We start from the raw sequence: 24,831 nt of genomic DNA, 5'->3' as shown, positions 1-24,831 counted from the left end.
ATACGAATAAATGTTATATATGAATACCAGGAAAATCTTGATTATATATGGTTTGATGAACTGTTCAAACACTATTAGCCGGATATATGCGGAGCAATGTCGTGGAGCCAGGGACGAGATCCCTGACAATAAGAAATTGTGCTAAGCAAGAAAAATTAATGTACGAAAAAGAAAATAAATAATTGAAAGGAAAAGGGCAGACAAACCCTAAATAATTAAATATTCTCATTAACATTCTTTTATATTATTATTGGTAGAAACATTTGGTTCTCTCACAGGGTAAATTGGTCACAACCAACCAAACCCGACACCACCGTGAGGAAAAAATTCCAACCCTTTTCACTCTCGATCGAGCTTTACAATTAATCAAACCCAATACAGCCTAATTAATTCATATTAGGTCAGATGATCATCAGAAAATTAACTCTATTATTTACTAACTAATCTAATTAATACCCCCCCACCAAAAAAAAAGAGGAAAAATAGAAATAGAGAAATTCAAAGAGAGAAGCAAATTTGAAGCAGCTTCTTCATCTCTCTGGGGACGATTTCTCCCATCACATGAACATACGTACCATGTTCCTATTTTCTCTCCTTAAACCCCTCGAGCCCTGCTGGAAAGCAAGATCTTCAGGGACATGCTTCCGAGAGCCGGAAAATTCACCGATCGGTATGTCACAATTTCAAGAAATATGTTACTCCGGTGCTCGTAGGAGGGTCCAGTCTGCCCGGAATCATATTCTAGTAGTGAGCTACCACGTGGGTCCGACGCTTCATCTTAGGGCTGACGTGAGAGACTCGAAGACTGCCTCCTCGCAGGGGATGGTGAGGCCCATGTCATGGTCGAAGCCGAACTCCTCCTCAGCCGCCTGGAGGAGGGTTTGGAACTCTGGCCGGGCGAGGAACGAGATCGGGACGATGTACCGGGTCCTGTTGGGGCCTACGTAGACCACGAAGTGGCCCTTGGGGACGTCAATGGGGAGCCCGTCTTGGTCGTGGTAGTCAACCTTCTTGCCCAAGCTTGAGCACCGCTTGAGGATTTGCTTGATGATTGCCGTCTGGGGCAGCTTTGAGGGCTTTCTGATGGCCATTTTGGGCTGTTGAGTTGGTGGAGAAGAGGAGGGTTTTGCTCATATATATATATGAAATGGAAAGAGGAAGATGGTCAGGTCAAGTGGGGGTGTGTGTGTGAGAGAGAATGGGAAGGGGCTTGGCGAGGGGTATATATAGCTAGTAAGACCGGATGCATATGGATGCGGCACTAATTTGTATTTAAAAGACTGGCTACTCGTACGAGTATTATTCCCCTGTCACGATTCATACCGTATTCCTTAATCTGATGAAACGATCACGATTTTTCTAACTTAAAAATCCACTCTATTTGTCTCTCTCTAAACTGATTCAAGCAGAATATCTACGCCGAGCCTATCGTATTCAGGGCTGTATATACCATATTTTGAGTGGATCATCATGGCACTAGAGCTCTTGACATTCCCATTTTTATGGCTATTATTGCTCATATTGCACGTTAAAACAAACAAGATAAAATTAAGAAGAAACTTGATTAAGCTTTATGATGGATCTAACTATCAACTCGTCGTTGATGTCATTGCCAGGCCATCTAGAATAAGAACCAATACGTCCTTATTTTTGTGGGAATGACCATCCGTCCATTAGGCAATGGTTCGTCCCAGAATTACTCGTGTGAGGAAATGATCTTGGAAGCGGAAATTCATCAAATAAGTAAGGAATCTGCGTGACGTGATTTGAAAGGATTTATCCATATCATGCATCTTTACAGTACAAATAATATCGTATACGTGGTTGGAAATCTGGCCGACTGCACTAAATATGTCATGTGTCGTGCGTAAACAGGTCCCGTCACAAGTCGGAGGTGAAATAAAGAGGAAGAGGTGCAAAGTCAAGTGGGTTTTTTTTTAGAGGTCCAAGTGAGCAAAGGACAATGGGAAGCCCCCCTTTCTCTCTGCCATTTTACCAACTATGATCGATTTAAGCAATTTGCACTAACTTATTCTCCTTAAATGATATTTTAAATTTGAATTTTGTAAATGAAAAAAACTTTTGATTTGGAGAGTTTTACTCATAAAGAGAGGAGACTCAAACTAAATTAATCGAAATTTATTAGACTTTCGGATACTGAAAAGGACAAGGAGAGGGGAGCTGTGGAAAGTATAGGGTCACTGGACTTGGAGGCCACCAATGTTGCCCTTCCTAAAGACAACGCGGTCCCTCTTCTTTCTCCTAGTCATAGACTTTCGGTTTCAGACCCCTTGCCCAATGCTTTTGTCTCTACATTACGTACGTTTCTTTCGTGCTTCCCATCAAGGAGATGCTGATCACTTCCACATTCCATAATTATATGAAACTCTAACACCTACTCATGATGTATCCCATTCAAAGTCCGACTGTGGGGTCAAGTCGCCTTACATATCGATAGTGTAATCTTGCTCGACTATTTAAAATGAGCCCCGAACATCTAAGCCGAAGAAATGGGTGCCAACGAAGACCGAGGGGGGCACATAGATTGAAATTTATTAAGGCAAATTAGAGGGTGTTTCTTTGCTTACAAGTGCCTTTTCCCATTCAGAAAAGTAATGAACACTCGATATCAAAAACTGCAAACGAAGGTAGTCGTAAGTATATGAAATGGGTGCTTGTTGAAAAATCAAATGTTTCCCCTCAATCATATGAGAACTGATCCGATGGTATGAACCGACAATGAAAATTTCCAGATTTTTTGTTGAGTTCGATTAAGGGATCGAGGATTTGACTCATCATGTTAGCCTTTGAGTCACGATCTATTATATATAATTAAAGAAGGCTCCATCAAAAAAGGGTGTGAAGTAATGGTATTTTTTTTGATGAAGTAATGGCGCATGCTCTTACCTGTTAACTGAGAGTTCCAAGTTCAATACCCAGTGGAATTACATGCATTCATTTATTAGCTATTAAGATTTCAATTTCATTGCATTAGGCTCACGGACCTCCATTGTAACAAAAAAAATAAAAATAAAGTAGGCTCCTGCAAATGAGGACCCTCCATTTGATCTACGAGAACATTTCACAATAGGCTTTTTGAGTATTTCCTTCGACTGACACTTCGAATCTCTATTATTAATTTGGACATAAATCTTCACAATAATTTAAATAATTTTATAAATTAAAGTAAGTTTCTGCGAACGAGAATCTTCCATTCGACCAACAAGAGCGTTCCGCATGAGCTTTACGAGCTTTTTCACCGACTGACTCTTCAAGTCTCTTGTATTCATTTAAACATGAATTTTACAATTATCTAATTAATTTTAATTTTACATTTTTCTATAAAAAATGGTTGAATTAAATCTCGAGAACTCCAAATATTTCTCATCGTGACGCGTGGGTTCACCTCAACTCCTTGAGGACAGTATTATTGGTAGGACACCCACTTAAAATTAAGTTTATTTTCTTAATCAAAGGGAAAAAGAAAAAGATTTCAAATAAGAAAGAACAATACATATAAACCTTGGCAAAATCGAGATAGGAAAATAATTTTAAAAACATTGACTGCAAAATATAATACGCAAACACTATGTAATGCGCGGGTTATAAGACTGGTTAATATAATAGTGCTTCCTCTACTCAGAATTGATTCCTCTAGCCTAGGAAATACATATGTATGCACTCCTAAAATAATCGTGTTTAGCGAGGGGAAGATCCCTCACTAAACAAGGCCTTGCTAAAACCTGCGAGGGAGGGATATACCCCGCTAATCCCTTGTTGGATTAGTGAGGGAACCTTCCCTCGCTAAGCCCTCAAGTTGGCAAGGGACCAATCCCTCACTAACCTAGAGAGGGATTAGCGAGGGTAAATACCTCTCTAATGACGAGATAGTAAAAAGAAAAAATAAATAAATTGTGTTTAGCGACGGATACAGACCTCGCTAATCACTCGCTAATTCCAGGATTAAACATGTTGCGTTTTCCCTCGCTTTCCTTTCAAAAAATCAAAATTAATTCATTCCACCGTCGATCCCTCTTTGTTTCTTTGTTATTGGAGTTGTTCGAACCAAGGACCTCCCAGTTCCCGCACTTTCTCCCACGCACGCTTGCCAATCTCCCATTTATGACAATCTTCTTAACCGTTGACCTATATCAAGTTTCACTTGTCATTCTTCTATATTTAATTATATTTATATTACTTATAATTTTACATTTATATCAATAATTTTAAATTATTTATTTTTATTTCACAAAATACCGAAAACATTTCCTATTATAACCAAACATACAAACATCCACATTAGCACAATACTGACCCCCACATTGGGTGGGTGCCTTATTCCCAAAACCATATCTCTCTGTATATCCCACTATCCTCATTATTCTATGTTTCCTACTTTAAATATATATCTGAAAACTATATTTAGTAATGATTTTAAATTGAATCATAACTCTCTCTGGAGAAGAATGACAACTAGTCAACGGTCAAAGGTGGACAGTATTTTTTTTTTTTTTAAAGTTAGCGAGGGATTAGCCCTCCCTAACGTGTTAAACTTTTTCTTTAAAAAAAATGTGGGGTTTATGTAAAATATCAAATGCAGTTTTTAGTAGTGATGGAAGAGAAAATGAGCATGGGATGTTGCTCACAATATTCAGTATGTCTCCTCTTTATGTTTTTTTTTCCATTTTTTTTCTTCTTTCGGATTGAGTACAGTCCTACATCGGGGGAATCAAATCTTTTGACTCTTGAAAGTAAATAGAAAAGAGAGGCAAGACATCCCTAAAAGTGACGATTCTCTTGCTACCAGAATTTCAATTGGATTCTAATTTCCAGATGCATAACTATTGCCAGCCTTTCCTCTGTCTTGGCAAATTGTGATTCACGTACTGTACTAGCTAATGATTAACACACCCTAATTTTCAAATCCTCCACGACATCCACACACATAATCATGGTCGTTGTGTTCCTTTTTTTTCTTCATATCTCCTTAATTTTGTTTTTGTTTTTATTTTTAGCTTTTGATAAACAAACAGGCCTCATTGTATGATCTTAGGCGCTTATGAAATTTCTTTTTGTAAATGTGATTGATATTTTACATAAGTTTTTGTACCAATTATCTGAAAGTTCAATATTGACCTGATTAATTCAAATTTCCTTAATGTAGGCCAATGAATTTTCTTTTTGTAAATGCGATTGATATTTTACATAAAATTTTGCACCAATTATTCGAAATTTCATTATTGGCTCGATTAATTCAAATTCAAGTTGGATCGATACATTAAAGGATTAAAATTTCCTTAAAGTAAAATTTTCGCTTGGTCTATACATGATTGAGCTCATTTCTAACTCAACTCAAGTTAATAAGTGATGAAACCTAAACCACATAAAAATCCATGGTTTTCTCCTTTATTTTTCAATGTGAGATAATAACTCTCCACACTTAATCATAAATTTTCTCTAATTATAAGATTTGAATCTAAAACTTTATTTAAGAAAAAGAGATTTCGAATCACTTAAACCAACTCGGTTGGTACCTTAACTCTCTTTTCAAATTATACATGTGGTTCCTCACATCGAAATGTCATTCGAAAATGAATTCCCCCTATCCTCTTATCCTCATCAGTCTCGAATTGATTATTCTTTTCGCTCAAAATGCTGAATTGCGTACAGCGGTGAAGTTATAAGGCAATGCGCAAGTTTAAATGGCCATGTGTACATTCCTTGACGTGGAGTTTCGGATTTTTAACTTGAGGACATGTAATTATATTATCCAAAAACTTTTTAAATAATAAAATTGTTTTCAATAAATCTTTTAGTGAATTCTATATTTAATTGCTAGATAAGTTAGTATTGGCACAAACCTAACACCCAATCGCGAGACTCGAACTAAAGTCACTTTCTAGCACATAAGCACTTCTTTACGGTGCGATCTGGTAAATACAGTACGACCCAAGTCAAGGGGTTCTCATCTTTTCCCCATACATGAAGATAGACGACCTTACTCCTTTGATCAATTAATAGCTTCGGTCCTCGGAGGACCACACCCCCCCCCCCCCCCCCCCCCCCCAATAAAAATAAAATTCAAACGTGCTTTCATATATACATATACATATACATATATATATATATATATATATACGGATTCAATAAAATATTAATTAAGAGGTAAACAATTTCAATTTTCATAAAGAGAAGAATATAATTTTAGTCTCGATAAGCGCACTTATTGAGAAAGAATAATTTTTAATACTCGATTTTCTGAAATTACGAGAGTAATGCCACGTACAATATATATAAACAAAATTGTCCTTTTTAATCTAAAACGCTCTTTTCAATTATGTTTTTCTTTTTTCTCATTTCTTGGTAGTTGTTATTTCAATCTTGAGGGTCGCTATTTCTGCCGACAGATCAGCCGAAAATTCTACCGAATCAAAGACAATGGCAGCGACTGTAATTTTTGAAAAAGCAAGGGCAATTGATTTTCTTCTCACATTTCGGCAGTTCGCAGGTTCATTTTTTTGGCAGAAAAAGATTTTTCCTTCTATCTTTTATATTGAATATAAAATTTTCTGCTGTAAAAAGAATATAAATTTATCTAGTAGATTTGGTTTTTTTTCCCTCGAAACGGTAATGTGCATCATTCATTGATATCCAAGCGGATACATCAGCTCCACTACAAAAGCGGATACAAGGAAAAATATCTAAGCAGAATTACTAGAGCGCGATACACTAGTTGACCCGCTTGGCAAATTACAAAGGAAAATAGACTTGAAAGCCACATCGAGTAAAAACTTTACAATTGTAACAAGCCTTTGTGAAACCAATAATTCCGATCGACTACCCTCTTGCAACAATTCTCCTTGAACCCAGCAAAAATCGGAAAGGGGAATCCTCAATCCAATCCACTAATTCATGGTGAATTTCTATCTCTGTTGCGGGAGATAGAGTACGGAAGATGCCCTAGGTCGGCATCCGATTGCAGACTCCCATCACAGATCACAATTTTTAGACAGTCAAATCTAAGGAACTAAAGCAGCTAATAGATTTCATTATTATGTGCGGTTTCCTTTGTTTCACCTATCACAGATTAACTTATACATATGAATATGACAGCATTTTTAGTTTTTCCTTTTTGATAAATCACTGTATTTTTGGTTCAGTTTTGTATTGTGCTACGTACGTTGCATAGACACGTAATTTCTTTTTTTGTTGAAAATTGATTATATATCAAATGACACCGGAACTCCAATGTGGTGGTACTTGCCACCAACCTCTTTCAGAAAGGACCATACCGGTTTAGTACCAGACATATAGTTTCCCTTAAGGAGAAATGCCAAAGAAGATTAACCAGTATCTAAGGAATCTCATCAAATTTCAATGTATCCGACCTTATACATTTGAGGGAAATTAACATCCCATTGGGAAAGATTAAACTCCATATATGTATTTTTTTGGATTTCTATTTTTTTACCTAGGTGCGTATTTTAGTATTTGGAAACTCATCTGACCCAATTAATCAAATATGAGTCTAATTGACCCACTAAAAAATAAAATTCACTCGATCAATAATTACTTTGATAAAAAAAATAAATATTAAACAGTTTGAGCCAACTTGTCTTGTATCTTCGGATTTCTTTTAGTAGCTAGGCTATAGCTGTAAGAGAACTGTTAATTTTTACACGAGTCATCGATCTGATTTGACGGTTTTGTACGTAGTTCGTGAGTTTACACCTATTGTAGGTCTATAGGAGAGCAGTTGATGAAGGTAATGAATGCAACATTGGAGCTTTGTGTAGGTCGCGATTATTGAATCACTGTGCAGAGCTGCGGCTCCTTAAAAACTATCCAGCCTATCTACTTTCTCATACCCTCTCTCTCTTTCCTTTTTTTTTTAATAAAATATCAATATCGATTTCCATTTATTCATTAACAATCGTTTTTACTTTGACATATTTTTACCACCAATTAACTTCAAACGTTGATATTTCGTCTACCATTTATACCATTTCATTAACTTTCGTAGTGAAAAATTCATGGACGGTATTACCTTTTCCGTTACTTTTCCGTTACGGAAGGGTATAAATGGTAGACGGAATGTCAACGCTTGGAGCTAATTGGTGGCAAAAATATGTCATGAACAAAAACGGTTACCAATAAATAAGTAGAGGGCCACAGTGATAGTCTATTTTTTTTTTTCCCCCTCATTTGACTGCTTCCTGTTATGTATTATTCCGTCGGAAATTTCCGTCAGTTTTCCTCGATATTCATGTAGTGTTGGTCATTTCTAGTGAATGTGACTCGTGCTTTTTCAAATTACAAGAAGACGCACACAACCAAGGAAACAAAGGAGTGTACCGGATGTTTTGTTGGCGAAAATCAAAATAGAAACCTCCTGGTTCCATACGACAACTCTGCTATACAACACGGCACCCTCTTTCTCAACTGCGACTGGTTGTTAGAAAACCCGATGCTGAATGGCCAGTTTGTTTTTAAGGTTAAAATTACAAAATTTTTAACTTTAACTTTAACTCAACCCACTACACAACAAAAATACACATTTTCCAAGTCAAAAATTTTAATTTTAACTTTGACTCAACACACTACACAACATTTTATCTTTTTCCACAATCAAAATCAAAGTTACTTTAACTCTGAAACCAAATGCACCGTTAAGACACCCGGAGAGATGTTACATAATTACATTTTAGGATAATTACAATAGAAGTACAATATATATGATAAAACTTGAATTCGAGTCTTAAATAAATGAATCGGCATGTCAGTCTTAAAATATTAGTCTTTTAGACACATTTAGTCTAAACTTGTCATTTTCCATTATGTTTGTTAACCAGTTGGAAATATGGACATGACGTATTTGGCTTGGCTGGTTTGGATTAAATATATAACAGATTTTCAAAAGAGGGTGTAGCGTAATGGAGCACGCTCTCGCCTGTTGACCTAAAGGTGACAGATTCGATATCTAGTGGGACTACCAGTGCCCATTTATTCGTTATTTTGAATTTTTCTTTCATTGTACTAGATTTTGAATTTCTTTTATAACAGAAAAATAAAAAATATATGGCACTCTAAATGTTTCAGAACTGATGCTCAAAATGATTCATGTAGAATTCCAATTCAAATTTTAACACACCTTATAGAACTTCTATTATACTTATCCTTAAACTTTTTTAAAAAAATTTCGAGCCCATAATTCAAAAAACTAGAAAAAAAAATTAAAAGAAGGAAAGACTTTTACCCCATAAAGAACATAAAAAGGCAAACGAGGCTTGGAAGAAGTGTCTTCTTGCAACTCCATTGATGGGACCAAGGGGTCCTAAATGGTTTCTGAAGGAAGCTGCCCTCCATGTTCTGTGATTTATAATTGATCCAACAGTGGTTCTATGAAACCCTAAGAAGAAAATAGTCCATTTAGGCCCCCATTTTCTATCACCTATTCAATTAATTATGCAGGCATTGATGACTAGTAAACCACGAGTTTTGCTAGATTCCCTTGATATACGCAATGAACTTGGCCTTGCCCCCTAATTCACTGAAAAAATAAAAAATTTGTTTACATAAATACAACAAAATGCCTTCAGCTATCCATTGTATGAAAGTTTCAACCGACTCTTCTGAAGGCTAAAGCATGTTAACTAACCTCGCGTACTGGGTTCGGGAATGGTCGCAGGACATACGGTCGCAACGTTGTAAGCAGTGTTCCCTTGCATGCATGTAAAAGAGGACGAGATGATGCTGGAAAAATTATAATTGACCATTGGCATTTGCATTGGTATGGCACATGAAGGCCATGTTACCCTCTGCCACAACCCTATACAGCCTATTTCCTGTTAAGAAAGGGGTAAAAAGACAAATTAAATCCACGAGAGGATCTACTTTTTCCCACGTAAGGGTCCCAATCCCCCAACTCCTCCTGTTGCCTCAGTGAACCGACGCCCTCAAACAACCACTGCAACTGCCCCTTGAGTTGTCTCTCTTTACATATATATATATATATATATATATATATGAATCACGAGTTACGTGACTCAACAACAAATTAAGTTTTAGTAAGCGAAAATTACTTGTAGTGTAAGGATTAGAAATTCGATGAAAACACCTCAACAAGGGCCGACTTGACGCTTGAACATGATTGATTTCAACTTATTGCTGAAGACATCCGTAGTCATCACAAAAAATAGTAAGATATATATATATATGTATATGTATATGCATATTATGAGGGTCTCGGTGGGGCACTTTCTGCGAAGATTCTTCAGTAGGACACAAATGAAAAAGTTTTGGGGGGGGGGATATGGGGGTAGTTGGAGTCTCTGTTTCTTTTCATGGGAGAATTTGCTGAGTCTGATCATCAACCTCCATTGTTGATGTTTTGAGGTTATTTTCTTTTGAACGTGGTTCTATATATATGTGCATATGTAATGTAATTTGGTGCAACTGAAACGTGGGTAGATACATGAACAGTTTATTCATTGCAACTGTGAGGATAGGAGATGAAGTGAATTTGGATGAGAGGCTTGTTGCCATGCTAAAAATGTCCATGCATTGATATTTCATATTGTTCGGAAGATAGGGTTTCTCATTATAGCTAGCTTTATTTGTTTCGACGGGATCAACGATCTTTCTTCACCAGGTAGTATGGAAGCCCGAGCCCCGACTGTTGGTCGACCCTCGTCTTGTGGGATTGCTACTCTAATTGACCTAGAATATGTGAGGGAACATCTGCCATTAAAATACCGTGTCGAACAAATCATGCACTGTCACAATGGCACATCATCATTGTCTTGGACTTCTATCGATGTAGACTTCCAGCCTGACCACTTCAAGATGAGACCACATGGGGCCTACAAAACCCATTTATTCATTTTTTTTGTAATGTATACGATCGTATTCGGAAATTTAATAGGTGATCCAATAAGAGATATAAAACTTTCCCAGCATAAATTCTTCATTTGTAAGATTCAAAATCGAAATCTTATATAATAAAAATAAACTGTCGAGATATATTGTCCCACACTGAAAATTAAAAAAGAAATAGCAAGCTTATATGAGATTGTGATCCAACAATCTATCAGCTTAAGCTTTTAAATTGCAGATGAGCTAGTGTTCGTGTACGTCCAAGTGAGAATTTTACATGGTATTATAATGATCTAATTACTTTTCGTATCACACTATATGTGGCGAAACAACATCATCAGCACGAACAGATATATCCATGCTTACGCGAGTACGTATACCAGGGCCACACAAGAGGATTGAATATACATGTGGGTATGTATACGTTTTTTTTCTTTTTTTCCCCCCTGATAATACATGTGGGGTATACATACATATAATATCTGCATACAATATATATCAAAAACATTGGAATTAATTGCACCACAAGTAGTAGTTCAGTGATCAAAATCATAAATGCATAACGAATGAGACTGTGTCAGTTGGTTCGATACTATTTTCCTTTAGGTAAGATATTGAGATCGAGACTTGTAAATGAAGAAAATCCACCATTAAAAAAGTTTTACTACTTAATAAACCGACTCCACTTCAACATCAAGTAATAAAGACTCATTGAGCTTTTCGCATCAAATGGCGTGCTTGTAAAAAAAAAAATTATCAATGCGTAAATACGCATGCAAAGAAGAAATGTGGGAATCAATTGGGAGGGGTGGGCCAGCGTACAGCTCACATGGAGGAGAGGGGAAGCCGGAGAACAAAGGACTTACGGATGTACCAAGAAGCTATAGGGAAGGAGCACATGCTGTGTTAGTGTGCCCACTGTCCATCAAACTGAAACATCATGTCAATTTCAATTTCCCTCGTCCACACCATTTACATACATACGCACCCTGATTCTACATTTATCAATCAGGCCGGTGGCGCAGTCCATGCCTCTGAAAGCGGAAGGTTCCAAGCACGTCGACGGACCAATTAATATATATCTGATTGACATATTTTCCGGTTCACATTTCCTGGATACGTCTTAAGAATTAGTCCGGTAATCTGAATTCTGAATTATTGATAATAAGCAATAATGAAATGGAAGTTGGCACAAAGGGGACAAAGGGATCAGACCATGGGGTCCGGTAGCCTCTTCGGGGGGGGGGGGGGGGGGGGGGGGGGGGGGGGGGGGGTAGGTTCTTGTTCACTGGGTCACGAGAGCACCAACTATGCCCCTACAACTTTTGGTCTTTCTTATCGTTTGAACTAATCAATTAGATGATCCCACTTAATTGTCTTTTCATACTTATTTTGGTTCCTTAATTAATATCTCCCGTGATCGACCCATCGATATGATCGATTGCACTTTATCGTATTACATTGACATCTAAAGATGGTAAAACCGGCACCGTGAAGTTTTAATTTTTATAATTTCATCCCTAATCTTACTGAAACCCATACTGTTAGCTTGATTAAGAGTCGGAGCCAATGAGGAAGGAATCGTCCTGCAACTCAACTAGCTTGGGTCGGATCATCAAAGATGATAGCCTAGTTGTTAGCAAGCTTACTCCCATATGATTTGATAACTCGAAGGTCTCAAGTTCAAATCTCCTCTAATGCATTTGTCAAAAAACAATTGCTAGTTGTGTACCCTTCGGTTTGGACTTGAAGGATGCCGGCTTATGTTAACTATATTAGATCTTTGGTGGTGTTACGCTGATGGGACCAATGCTTGCATTGATTATTCAATTCATCTAATATGTTCACGGTTGAACGCAAAAGCCTGAACATTCCATAGTAGGTACGGTAAGGTTGCCCACACTGTCGCCCACCATTTTAAAAAAACTAGCTTGGGTCGGATTCGGCTAAGCCTACGCCACGACTTAGGTCCTTTAGGGCAAATCTGGACAGAATTTCACGCTCGGTTAGAAATCCAGGTTAATCTTTCCCGAAAATCATATTTACAAAGAATAATGCAATTTTACATGTACTTTTTTCTTCACAATAATGATGTTTCAATGGATTGGGCCATCCCCCATGGTAGATGGCTGGCCTGGAGACCCTGGACAAATTCCAAGCCCCGTACATCGGGTTGTGATGGGCTTCGGGCAAGGTCTTCATATACTAAGCTCGACACCGGCGCTGGCCCGGCCAATAATATGGCGCGACTCGGGTTATCATATGCCAAACATCCCGCTTAGCTCCTTCTCTGTTGGCTCTTTACTATTTTCACTGAAGAAGAGATCAGAAGATTTTATTCATGTCAACTCCTCGGCCAGAAGCAGTACAATACTGCTCCAATATACACTTCAGCTTTCGGCCTTCTGTCTAGGTTGCAGCCGTAGAAACAAAGAATCATCGGCGAGAAAAAGATGGTTGATCTCTGGGCAGTTTCTTTTCATTCTTATGCCCTTGATTTCCGTCCGTTCGATGGAATTGCCATTGCTGCCCTCTTGCCGATGGCACAAACGGTGAAAGTGGCTGGCCAAACACAATATTGCATGATCCCTTCTAAGAAAAACAACCTTCAAAAAAGACCATTCCACCATGCGCACTCCTCAGCACTGTTCCCTCTTTTCTTACCTCTCAAGTAACGGAAAACCTCATGGGGCGACCACTACGTAATCTCGGATCATTCTTCCAGCAATAAAAGCACTTTGTTGTTCAGACACAAGACAAGGAAGGAGGGGTTTCAATCGATTGACGATGACTTTTGACACTATTTTATAAGAGAAGTGGCCCAAATTTATAGGCCTAAACTGAGTGACTTATGCAGGATAAAAAATAATTGGAACCAACACAATATCTGTGTTCTTATAGTTTCGACAATTCCAAAGAAATCGAGCTTCTGTGATTCAAGAAACTCTCATGAGATTATAATAAGGGATAGAAGAATGGAGATGAGTAAGAATTGTTCAGTCGAAGTTTGGACAAGAGAAATGTTGCGCTCAAATGGCTCCTTGGAAAGAACCGCCACCATTTTGGGCTTGCGTTTCATTTAGCCAGGCTCCGATTCTTCTAGCCCGTTGTCCCATTCGATCCAATTCGATGAACGTTTTCTATGACGATTAAGATCAAACTTTTGGAAGCTGACTCCAACCATAACATGACTTGTTGTCTCGGTAGTTTCCACAAAGATAAGTAAAACACAATGAGGGGACAATCGTTGATCAAAAGGGCATCTTCGGGGAGTAACAACTGTGGAGAGATGGATTATGAATCTTCTGAGTAAGGAAGGGGCTGGGGAAGGAAGTAAACAAGGATATGGCGTATGGCCAGAGGTGTAGCCTTTGCTATGCGGCATATTTCGGAATGAGAGGTGCCAAGCTGCTTTCAGTATATAAATGGCAAAGCCCCCAGTAAAATCTCAGAATCCTATTCAAAGGAGGAAAGGGGAGATGGCAAAGCCCCCAGCTATATGGCAAGCACCTCCTAGAGGCTATGTTAAGATCAACTACTATGATGGATCTTTGGACCAGACTACCGGCTATGCAGGAATTGGTGTAAATAGCAAGGAAATTGCACAGGAAAAGTGGCCGGAGGATCGGGAATGAAAGCTTAAGGTGACGCCCCAAAAGTTATTGAAGCTTTGGCAATGAGAGAAGGGATTGAGCTATATATGAAGTGTTTTTGCGAAAGAAGTTTGTTGTATTCCATGGAAGCTTAAGGCATCTGATTACTGAGATCATCAAAATCAAGAGGTATTTCAGAAAGTTGAACCTTAGCCCGATGCAAAGGAAGGCGAACACATGCTCGGATTGGATAGCATCATGTCCGAAAAGGAAGATGAGGGTCGATGTATGGGTTGAGCTACCCCCTTGCTTTACAGATGTAAATGAGGATTCTGTTGCTGTAATTGGCTATGGTTGACATAAAAGAGGAACTCATTTCTGGCCAAAAAAAAAAAAATCCATCTGAAGGGCCTCTTCATTTTGGCATTGTACATAGTTCTCTCCCAAAGAATGTTAAATAAAATTCCAATGAACCTGATATCCGCAGGAGCAATAAATACATAATATCAACAAGCAAAAGCAAAACATCAGAAGGAAAGAAGAAACCGAAACTATCCAGATCCAATCTAAAATCGCTTCAAAATCACTTTCAGCGAGTCTAATTCGCGGGTCTAAGCTGATAGAACGGGAGCTTGTGCTGCCTCCTCTGCTTGCAAGCTCTTGTAGTACTGCACGAGTACCTTCCAGCCTCCCGGACACATAAAACCATCGGGAGGGTTCTCGCCACTCCTTGCATAATTTCGCATCTGGTGGATGAGGGAAACAATTTCGTGTAAGTTGTGGTACCGCAAAAGAAATTCTACCGGGGGGCAAATTGGTGATAAAGGGATTTCCTTCTTCGCAAATAGTAAAAGATAAATAAGGAAAGGAAAATATCTAATGGTAAAAAAGACGTGTTATGATCCTAGGCATCTTCAAGGTGAAATTTGACACATTTTCCTCATTTCTCAGTTTTCATAGAAGAGGTGAAAAAACTCATTCAAAACGCACCTTAGTCCCTGAAATGAAAAGAAAATCTTGAGAACGTGAAGAGTCGAAGAATGCCATCTTTTTTGCCACTGTATCATAAGCTGCCACCTGCAACGCACGGGCAATGCCGAGAGATAGTTAAGACTGCAGGTTTATCATGTGTAGTTTACGTCCTCTAAGAACACTCTAAAAAGGGCAGCACATCATGCTGTTGTCCTCACCCTGAAGGGCAAAATGTTGAGCTTCTCCAGGCCCGGGGCCATGCTTAAGACCTTTTTACCGTGATCAGGGTCATAGAGATCCCTCTTCTCGGTCGGGTGGCCCATTCCAGCAGGATCGCGACCCACGATGTAGAAGTTAGCGCCTGCATTGATCCTTGCCTTGGCATGCCATTGAACCTCAGTGGGACCTGCGTAATGCATCGGAGACGGGAATATGGAGACAATGGTGGTTTCAGGGTCCAGAACCCCATCTTCAAGGACCTGTAATATAAGAAAACTTTATCGAGACCATCGATGCACAGCTCACATCACTAAAAATATATGCAACATTACTCTGTAGTCATTATTTATGTTGCAAAACGAGGGAGATAAGGAAAAAAAGAAATGAATGATGAATATGCCTTACAGTTCAGGAAAAAAAAATGATCAAAAGAGATTTTTAGTTCATGTTCATCAGAAGAATGAAATTATCAAGACATTTTCAATTCATGTCTGCTGTAATATCTGCGGTTGGACATAACCAAGCATGGTTGAGGAAACCATTGCCTTAACATTGTACAACATTTTAAATAAATTCCAGAACATTTCCATTCTCATGGATATAGACAAGTCTAGACTCTTCTCCAAGAAATCCAGGAGAATGGCTAGTTAACCCCGGCACGAGAGTCGACCAAAAGAGACATCGCCATGCCTCAGTCCAAAGAGATTCCTTCAAGCATTAAATTGGGCTTTTCTTTATTTATGGTATTGATTCTATTATAAATTTGCTTCCTGTAATGTCTGCCCAATGATGTCGAAAATTAGTATTTGCTGATTAATATATTAGGCTGTTATAGTCACTCCAAGGCTGTATAAAGAAAAGCAGGACGGATTTTACCTTGCTATGCTGTTCCATTCGGACATCAAGAGGCACATCATCAGCCTTCACGAACCCTCCCAAGGGATGAAGCAACAGGATTGGGTTCTTGTAACCCATTTCCAACAACCGCCTTCTCGTATCATTCATCAGCAGGGCATGCCCATTATGCACCGGGTTTCTCAATTGGAAAGCAAAGACTGCATCAGCCTGGCGTTTATCGAATTCCTTGCGGAGCTGCTTGGGGGACAGCCTGTAGTGATCGAGCCCGTCATTATACTTTATTGGCTTCAGCACTTCCAGGTCACCTCCGATGAGCCAGTTCCCAGAGGGAGTGATGGCTTCTTCCACGTAGGGAAGTCCAGGGGCACTGGTTCCCCATGTTCGGGCTATTCTTTCCTCTTTGTTGTGCTTGTATATTTCGATGCTGCAACATATATGATCGTCACGTCTCGGTCAGTTGACAATTAAAGGCAGGGCGAAATCCAAGTGAGCATTTGATTACTAAAGACCTTCCACAATTTCTCATACAAGTGAGCATAAACAATTCCGATTATTGAATTTCGTTTGGATACTTGAACTAAGGGAAAGATCAGGGCTTTAACCGAATAAACTGTCGAAATCATCGTCCAAGCAAGTGAAAAAGATAATATTTTCTCAGCATTGTCCCGATCAACTGACCTGCGGAGAATGCCGACCGAGTTGCCGTCCGGTCCGAGAATAGCCACATTCGGGGACGACCCAATCGCCTCCTTCGTCTCGTCGTCAATGGCCAAGACAATGGGGAGGGACATGTTCACGATGGAGCCGTCCTCCATCCTCAAGCAATTGAAATGCAGGCTCTGCAGGTACTCCCTCTCCCGCATGAACCCCTTCAGCGGGCTGGCCCACCCCTCGCTGATCACATGGACCCACTCGAGATCGATCCTCGTCAGCCGCACCTTGGGCAACGACTCGGCCTCCACAGCCTTGGGGCCAGCCTCGGCCTCTGGCACCACTAGATCGACGAGTGCGCCACCGTCAGGGTCGATCAGGGAGCTCTTAATTGGACCCCGGGCCGCCCCGTCGGAGCTCATCCTGGGGCGGTGAGAGTACACGAGCGGGGCGAGGGCGTTGGCGTGGTAAATGGGTCCGGGTCGGATCTTGGTGGGGTTGAGACTGGGAGGCCTCGAGAGGCGGGCGGCGGGGTGGTTCAGGCTGTGGCGGGGGTGGCTGTGGAGCTTAATGGTGAGGGACATGGCGGCGGTTACTGGAGGAGACGGCGAGGCTGTGGCGAATTATGGAGAAGAACCGGGCGAGCATTGTGGGAAAAAGGTCGGGGGGGGGGGGGGGGGGGGGGGGGGGTTGGAGGGAAGGAGTTAATAAGAGTGGAAAGGTGGCTGACAGAGAGGAGCGAAGGGGATCCACACGTTGTGTGAAGTGTTGGAGTGGTCGAGGTTTCCAAGAATGGCGGTTTTGTGGTCGGGAAATGGCTACTGGTCTGATGCTGCCGGGGGCAGTGGGGTGGGAGGGGACCAGTCGTCCTCTCCTCCTCGGTCCCTTTTTCATGGCATGAGGGATTGACGGCTCAAGTGGACATTTTTGTTTTGTTTTTGGGCCAAGGTTCAAAAGGACATGGCTGGTAAGACTGTCAATGGCTGTTCTTTTGCAAGTGTAATGATCGATCAAATAATTCAGTGACTGTCAAGTTGCATGCTATGAGATGTAAATCCGAGCTCGGAGTTCTCCTAGAAAATCAGTGCTTGTCAAGACATAACTCACTCAGTTCTAGGGGTGTTCATGCTGCGGTTCTGTATACGGTTTTGAAATCGAACCGAACTGCTCCAAATCACAAAGATGATTTGGTCTCGTTACTCGAATACTGGTCTGAACTGAATATTTGACAACCAAACATTTCAAACCGGTTATTTTGGTTTCCGAACCAAACCAAAAATGCCAAATTAAAATATTTTTCTGATTTTAAATACTTTTTTTTTCGAACTTTTTAACAACAATTTATACATATTTGACAACTTTACCAATATTTATCATTTGATAATTTATACATATGCGTGTACTATACTGTGCACGTTGAATGTCGAAGAGAAGACTGAAGAAGAAGAAAAGATAAGGAACATATATATTTTTTTATTTTACTTAAATTGTTTAGTTTGGTTAACCATAATTAACTGGTTGGTCATAGTTTGAAAACGAACCAAATCGTTCATACCCTATCGAACCGAATTGAAAGAGAATGATTCTAGTGGTTCGGTTTGAACGGTTCCATTCACTTTGGTTTGACAATTCGATTTCGGTTTTTGGTTCTTTTTGAACAGCCGTATTAAGTTCGGCTGACGCTCTTAGTATCAAACATAACTCTTAAGTTCCTGAGGATCACGAACCATTTTTAGGGTAAGTTTCTTGGTTGTTCGTCTGCAGGAATACCTCTATCTTTCAAAAAGTTATCCATTTTAATTTTTTTAAAGAGTTTTCGTGAAACTCCTTCTATATGCTTTTGTTTGATGTGAATCCGTCTATAGCTGGATCTAACTTTCTATGATTTGAATTATATGACAAAAGTTTAATCTGGCATAATACAGTCCAAATTTAACGAAAGAGGGAAGTTATTTTTCTCAATATATATATATATATGTTTATGAAAGTTGAAGGATTTCGAAGAATCTCGGATGAGTATAATTCAAATTCCGTACTCTCACGATTATGATTCGTTTTCACTTATTTTTTTATATATGTATTTTAAATAATTTAAATTTTTAAAAATAAATAAATTATTTTTTTATAATAAAGTACAATCCAATTTTTAAAATAAACTTATTCCGAATATTATTTTTATATTCGACTTTCAATAAATAAAAAAAGGAAGAAAAAAATAACCAAACGCATAACCAAACGTCTACCGTAACAAGAGTTGGAGTTGGAGGTGGATCACCCGTATAACCAAACGTCTACCGCAGAGGACCTATGCGAAGTATTGCTCCAGGCGCTCCCTACGCCGCTCAGGGAGGCTGTGGATGCCATCATAGCCAAAAGGCGTTCGATTTAAGTGGCCAAGCACCTCGGATGAACCTGCTGGCAGGGGAAATAGGACTGAACCACCAAGAGGACGCGTCGGTGTCGGAGCACCATCCTGAACACGTACCCCCGGAGCCGGTTCCCGTATTTGCATATCCGATCAGTCCCCCACTGCAACCAAGAGGAAGTGGAGTTGTGCCTGGCATGAGACAGACCTCTCATTAGACTTCGGCCCCAATATTTATGACGGAAGATGTGGCGAAGATGGTGGCAACGAAGCTCTCTAAGGCCATGCAGGTCAAGGAACACGAGCAGTTTAGACCATTGCTGCTCGAGGGAGATTGTAGTCACTTGGTTTCATTATTATTCTCGTCAAATTTTACAAGGATCCTAGGCAATTTGATTTGATAGTTTATTGTTTTTGCATTACCATAAATATTTATGTTATTTATTATTTTTCTATTACCACAAATATTTATGTTGTTCCCGAAAACAAATCCACTGGAAATTAGTCCAATTCAATTATTTCATACTTAACTCCACATTTCATCGCATTACCACCAGCAAAAGACTTTGCTATATAGTGATTTCCTGAGAAAAACGAGAATAATGAGCTTACACATAGTGATTGCCTGAGAAAAACGAGAATAATTAGCTTACATATAGTGATTGCCTGAGAAAAAAGAGAATGACTAGCTTTAATGATTTTCTTTTTGGGATTGCATTTGGATTATTGGAGTTAAACTTCTAATTAAAAATTGGTCTTCAATTTACAATTGTTACAGAATGAGCTCATCTTTAAGGGTCAGAGGCACACAAATGTTTTTTTTTCTTTCGGTGTGTACCATAGTATCCAGAGCCCAATGGGATCTAACTAATTCAGTCGGGAGATCGAACATTAAAGGTTATTCTTTCTCCCAACAAGTGCGTTTTCCGAGATTCGAACTTGTATTCTCTTTCTTACGGGAGTAAGCTGCTTACCATTCAATCAACACTTTCGTTGGTACATAAACGCATTTTAAATATGACTGTTGTAGCGTTTATTTCCCCCGCATCAATATACAAGGCAATAAATGCAAATCGTGCTCTAAGAAATATAATAGCGCATGACGTCTTTGGAAACAATTGACAGAATCACACAAAAGGGCTATAAAACTCACTGTTTCGCTTCTTTTACTTTTATAAATATCATGTGTTACTTTTATTGGACCGATGCAACATACTCTATAATTTAATAATATTAATAACCTTTCTCCAAAAAATAATACAACTATATTGTAAGATAGGTGGTCAAGAAATAATATAAGAAACACAGTTCATACACGTGCAACGCAAATGCTATTTTACTAGTAAATATAATGTTGTATTTGGTAACTAACCTCTCGATGTTCAAAGTAAAGAAGGAGCAGCATAGCAGATATGCAAACATTAGCGACGTGTCAATTCAAATGCATATTAGAGATTATGCAAATTATGCTACTCACTAATTCCCTTGTATATACTTTTAACTGTCAATAATGTCTTATATATTAACCCTCCTCTGGAAGAACTCGATGATTGGTTTATCAGTGTCAATTGTACAGGGCTCGTCAGTATGCAAGTAATTTATGACCCTAAGGATGTGTTTGGAATGCTTCTTCAGGGCCATCATTGAAACCTGCTCGTGTTCTTCCTATACTCTTCTTGTTTCTCTAAAGTGCATGCTCGGTAGTGAAGTTAAGAGTGTTCTTTTCCGGTTCCCTCCAGACATGATAGAGGGCAACAATGGTCTTGTCCTTCTCAGGTGTCGGACCTCTGAGTGAAGGCAGTCGATCATTGCTGGGTCCTATTCAAGCTCCTCATCTTGACCCGGTTCCACGCAACCTCGATGCTCTCTTCTTGAGAAAAGGCCCAATAGACTTTTTCATTGTGCCGAAGCCAAACAACTTCGGGTAATGCCCATATCAATCGGTGGGGTCCACCTTTACAAATGGTTCCGAGTCACGGTCCAAAGGATCGGGCTCAAGGCTCAATGATCCACTGTGAATATATATAAAGATAAGCGCGAATTCTACCGGCAAGTGCATTGAGTCTGATCAAGTAATATAGTGATGAATAGAGTGTCAATCCCACGAGGATTAATTAAGTATTAAACCTATATTAGATTCTATTATTATCTAGGCAATCAAATTGAGAGAATTAACTAATTAACTACTAATCAACCTAAATCGTCACAAAGAGCAGAAAGAGAATTGTATGAAAATATATCAATTGTAAGTGGGAAAAACATAATCCACCCTAGTTTCACTAATCAGATTGCCATCATGTTATATAGATTAATAGCTATGTGCTATGTGGTTATTCAAGTGAGTTTATCAAGCCTTTAAAATTAAAGTTTTAAACCCCTAATTAATTAATCAGCTCCCGCATCTCTAACTAATAGTGGACTCTAAATTATAATCATACACCTTCCAATGCTATGATTGTCTATGCCCTAAATTAATTATCCCTAATGTCTTAGCGAATAACTAACTAGAAACATTGCATTAATTCCTAGATAATCTCTAATTAAACTAATTAACGCAGCTTCCGCATTTAACTAATTAGTCTAATCAAGAATTCCTAACAAACCCTATATCAACTCCCGTATCAATAGTGTTTCTAACAATTATAACCAATTAAGAATTAAAATTGAAATTATAGGAATTGCAATCATGAATCATTAACACATCTATTAATCCTATAACATGGCGACAATCATCATATTAGCTACCTAGGGTTTCATCATATTCCCACAAGAGAAGCTTAGAACGTCATGGCATTGAAAACACAATTATAATTCAAAGGAGTCATTGCAATAGAATTCATACTCAGCGGTAAACTCAAGATATTGAATCCTAAAACAAAAACCCAACAATTTCTTTAAGGAATAGTCTCTTCCACAATTCTTCGCTTCAAATCAATTGATCTAGGTGACGGTTTCAGACAATACTATCTCCAAAAACTCTCTAGGTTAAAAGAATGGTGAAAGATGGCTCCCCCCAGGGTTTCCTAAACTTGTTATAAGAAGTATTTATATCCAAAACAAAAAAAGATTTCCGAAAGATATAGGTTGGCTCCAAATTGCGCAAAACTCCTCAATATTGCTTGTAATTCCATCTAAGTTCTCAAAGACCTACAATATCAAATTACACATAATTAAGCATCAACTTCTTATAATTTCTATAAAATTAATAATAATTTAACATGAATTGTACAATAAAATATAAGTATAATGTGCCCTTATCACTCAACATATGAGGGACATGAGATAGAGTAACACATAAATCTCTAATCAACTTGTCCTTTTTACCCTTACTTTCATGCTCATTGACCAAAACTACGAAAGCGGAATTGCTCACGAGTATACGTGTTACTTGACTTTCTTTGTAAAGTGGCCGCCAAAGGTTTTGTGCTTCCGAGTTTAACTTAGTTGTCTGCTAGGTGTTGCTTCACAATTGACCACTTATGGGTAGGATGGATGGTTCGTTTACAAATATGCAATTATTTATCAATAAAAGTGCAGTGCATGTTAATATAACGATAAGTGGTAACGTAATTGAAGGTGATTTTATGCAATTTTACCTGAAAAATATAAACGTAAAATTCAGGACATCATAATCCTCCTTCTATTACAGCTGGTATAAATATATTAACTATACACTGTACATGAAAAAAGTAGAGGATATTGTGGATGATAATAGCCAACTGTGTCTAGAATCGCCATTAAGGGTCTTGAACTTGTTTGTATGATAAAATGTCTTCCACTAACAATTGTTGCAATTGCTTCTTTATTTTATTTATAACAATTGCTGCAACTACTTCTTTATAATTAGGGAAAAAGACAAAAACTCCCATTGTGCTTTAGGATTGAAACAAAACGCACCATGTTCTTTTATTTGGGACAAATTGCACCATGTTTTTTGCTCCGTCAAACATAGGGGTTATGGCGTCAAATTATTTTTCATTTTCAATCCTCAATCTTTAGCATTTTAATCATTTTGGTTCTAAATCTTTTTCTTTTATCATTCCTATCCTAAACTTTCTATTTTGTTTCATTTTAGTCCTAAACGAAAATCGAAAGGGGAGGAGGGGTTGGGGCCGCCAATCAGCCACCCCGACCCCTCCACCGAGGTCACGAGCGTCCTTTGTAGGCGCCGGCGACCTCGGTGGAGGGATCGGGGTCGTCGATTGGCGGCCCCGAACCCCAAATCGATTGGGGACCTCCGACTTGTCCCTGGTCGATTCAGGGTTCGGAGCCTCCAATTGGCGATCCCGACTCCTCCACCAAGGTCGGCGATGTCCTTTGTGGGCGTTGGCGACCTCGGTGGAGGGGTCGGGGTTGCCGATTGGCGCCCTTCCTCCCCTTTCGATTTTCGTTTAGGACTAAAATGAAACAAAATGGAAAGTTTAGGATAGGAATGATAAAAAAAAGATTTATAACCAAAATGATTAAAAGGCTAAAGATTGAGGACTGAAAATGAAAAATAATTTGATGTCGTAACCCCTATGTCTGACGGAGTAAAGAACATGGTGCGATTTGTTCCAAACGAAAGAATATGGTGTGATTTGTCATAACCCCAAAGCACAAGGGGGTTTTTGTCTTTTTCCCTTATAATTAAAAGACACTGGCAAATATGGGTAAGCGAGACAATTAATGGAACTGTGGACAAACAAATTATATTTATTTAATATGCTTGTAATGCTTTCCACAATTCAGATGTCAAAAATTCTGATGTTCTGACACACGGTTCTCGATGTCATGCTCAATATCGTAAATGAAAGTTGTAGGTATCTAGGCTTTTCATTTTTTTGGGTAAAAGATCTCCAATTTGGTGATATGTTGCACCTTTTGCATGAAAACTATATATTCATTTACTTTCAATAAGCAAAGCCTCATTTACATGTACACCCATAAAAGTGAATGAAAAGACGTGATTTGTAAGAGTAAATATTTTGTGCCCAATGAGGAATGGTCTAGAAGTAAATTGAGCATGTCATATGTGGAAAAAAAAATTCACCGTTTACGCAACATAATACTGTCGTTTCATGGTGGAAAAGCTTTGTGTTACAGTATTGACATATGATAAGTACAAGCAGATGGAGCTATATTGTCTCAATGCTTTCGTAGAAATTGCTTCCAATATTGTGATACCCTTTTTGAGTTGACAACTTGACATTCTATGTTCCTATGTCTACATTTAGAGCATGCATCAAGACAAATGTTGCATATGTTGTTTCGTAACTTAATGAAAATCAATTCTGATAAGAATAAAAATAATACCCA

At 38.7% G+C, this 24,831-nt stretch overlaps 2 protein-coding genes across 2 annotated transcripts; both read right to left on the bottom strand.

Moving 5' to 3' along the window:
• Positions 1-203: 203 nt before the first annotated feature.
• Positions 204-1,230, bottom strand: LOC116212924 (auxin-responsive protein SAUR50-like). Its single transcript, XM_031547679.1, has one exon. It carries the CDS (start codon positions 1,089-1,091, stop codon positions 774-776), a length of 318 nt encoding a protein of 105 aa, XP_031403539.1. The 5' UTR covers positions 1,092-1,230; the 3' UTR covers positions 204-773.
• A 13,622-nt stretch (positions 1,231-14,852) lies between these two features.
• Positions 14,853-18,062, bottom strand: LOC116215340 (ATP sulfurylase 2). Its single transcript, XM_031551017.1, has 5 exons — positions 17,196-18,062; positions 16,536-16,941; positions 15,659-15,919; positions 15,459-15,545; positions 14,853-15,214 (listed from the first exon to the last, which is right to left on the bottom strand). Exons 1-5 carry the CDS (start codon positions 17,750-17,752, stop codon positions 15,080-15,082), a joined length of 1,446 nt encoding a protein of 481 aa, XP_031406877.1. The 5' UTR covers positions 17,753-18,062; the 3' UTR covers positions 14,853-15,079.
• Positions 18,063-24,831: the final 6,769 nt, after the last annotated feature.

Source organism: Punica granatum, chromosome 7 (genome assembly GCF_007655135.1).
Source record: "Punica granatum isolate Tunisia-2019 chromosome 7, ASM765513v2, whole genome shotgun sequence".
Classification (NCBI taxonomy): domain Eukaryota; kingdom Viridiplantae; phylum Streptophyta; class Magnoliopsida; order Myrtales; family Lythraceae; genus Punica; species Punica granatum.
Note: the sequence above shows the minus strand (reverse complement) of the source record. Positions and strands in the feature narration are given on the sequence as shown.

What these genes read in the sequence shown, in the direction of transcription:
- LOC116215340 (XM_031551017.1), bottom strand. Translation starts at nt 17,752, where the DNA reads ATGTCCCTCACCATTAAGCTCCACAGCCACCCCCGCCACAGCCTGAAC. An exon ending in TCGGTCGGCATTCTCCGCAG is followed by an intron (nt 16,942 to 17,195) that starts GTCAGTTGATCG and finishes TATATGTTGCAG; the next exon opens with CATCGAAATATACAAGCACA. An exon ending in GAATGGAACAGCATAGCAAG is followed by an intron (nt 15,920 to 16,535) that starts GTAAAATCCGTC and finishes CTTATATTACAG; the next exon opens with GTCCTTGAAGATGGGGTTCT.
- LOC116212924 (XM_031547679.1), bottom strand. Translation starts at nt 1,091, where the DNA reads ATGGCCATCAGAAAGCCCTCAAAGCTGCCCCAGACGGCAATCATCAAG.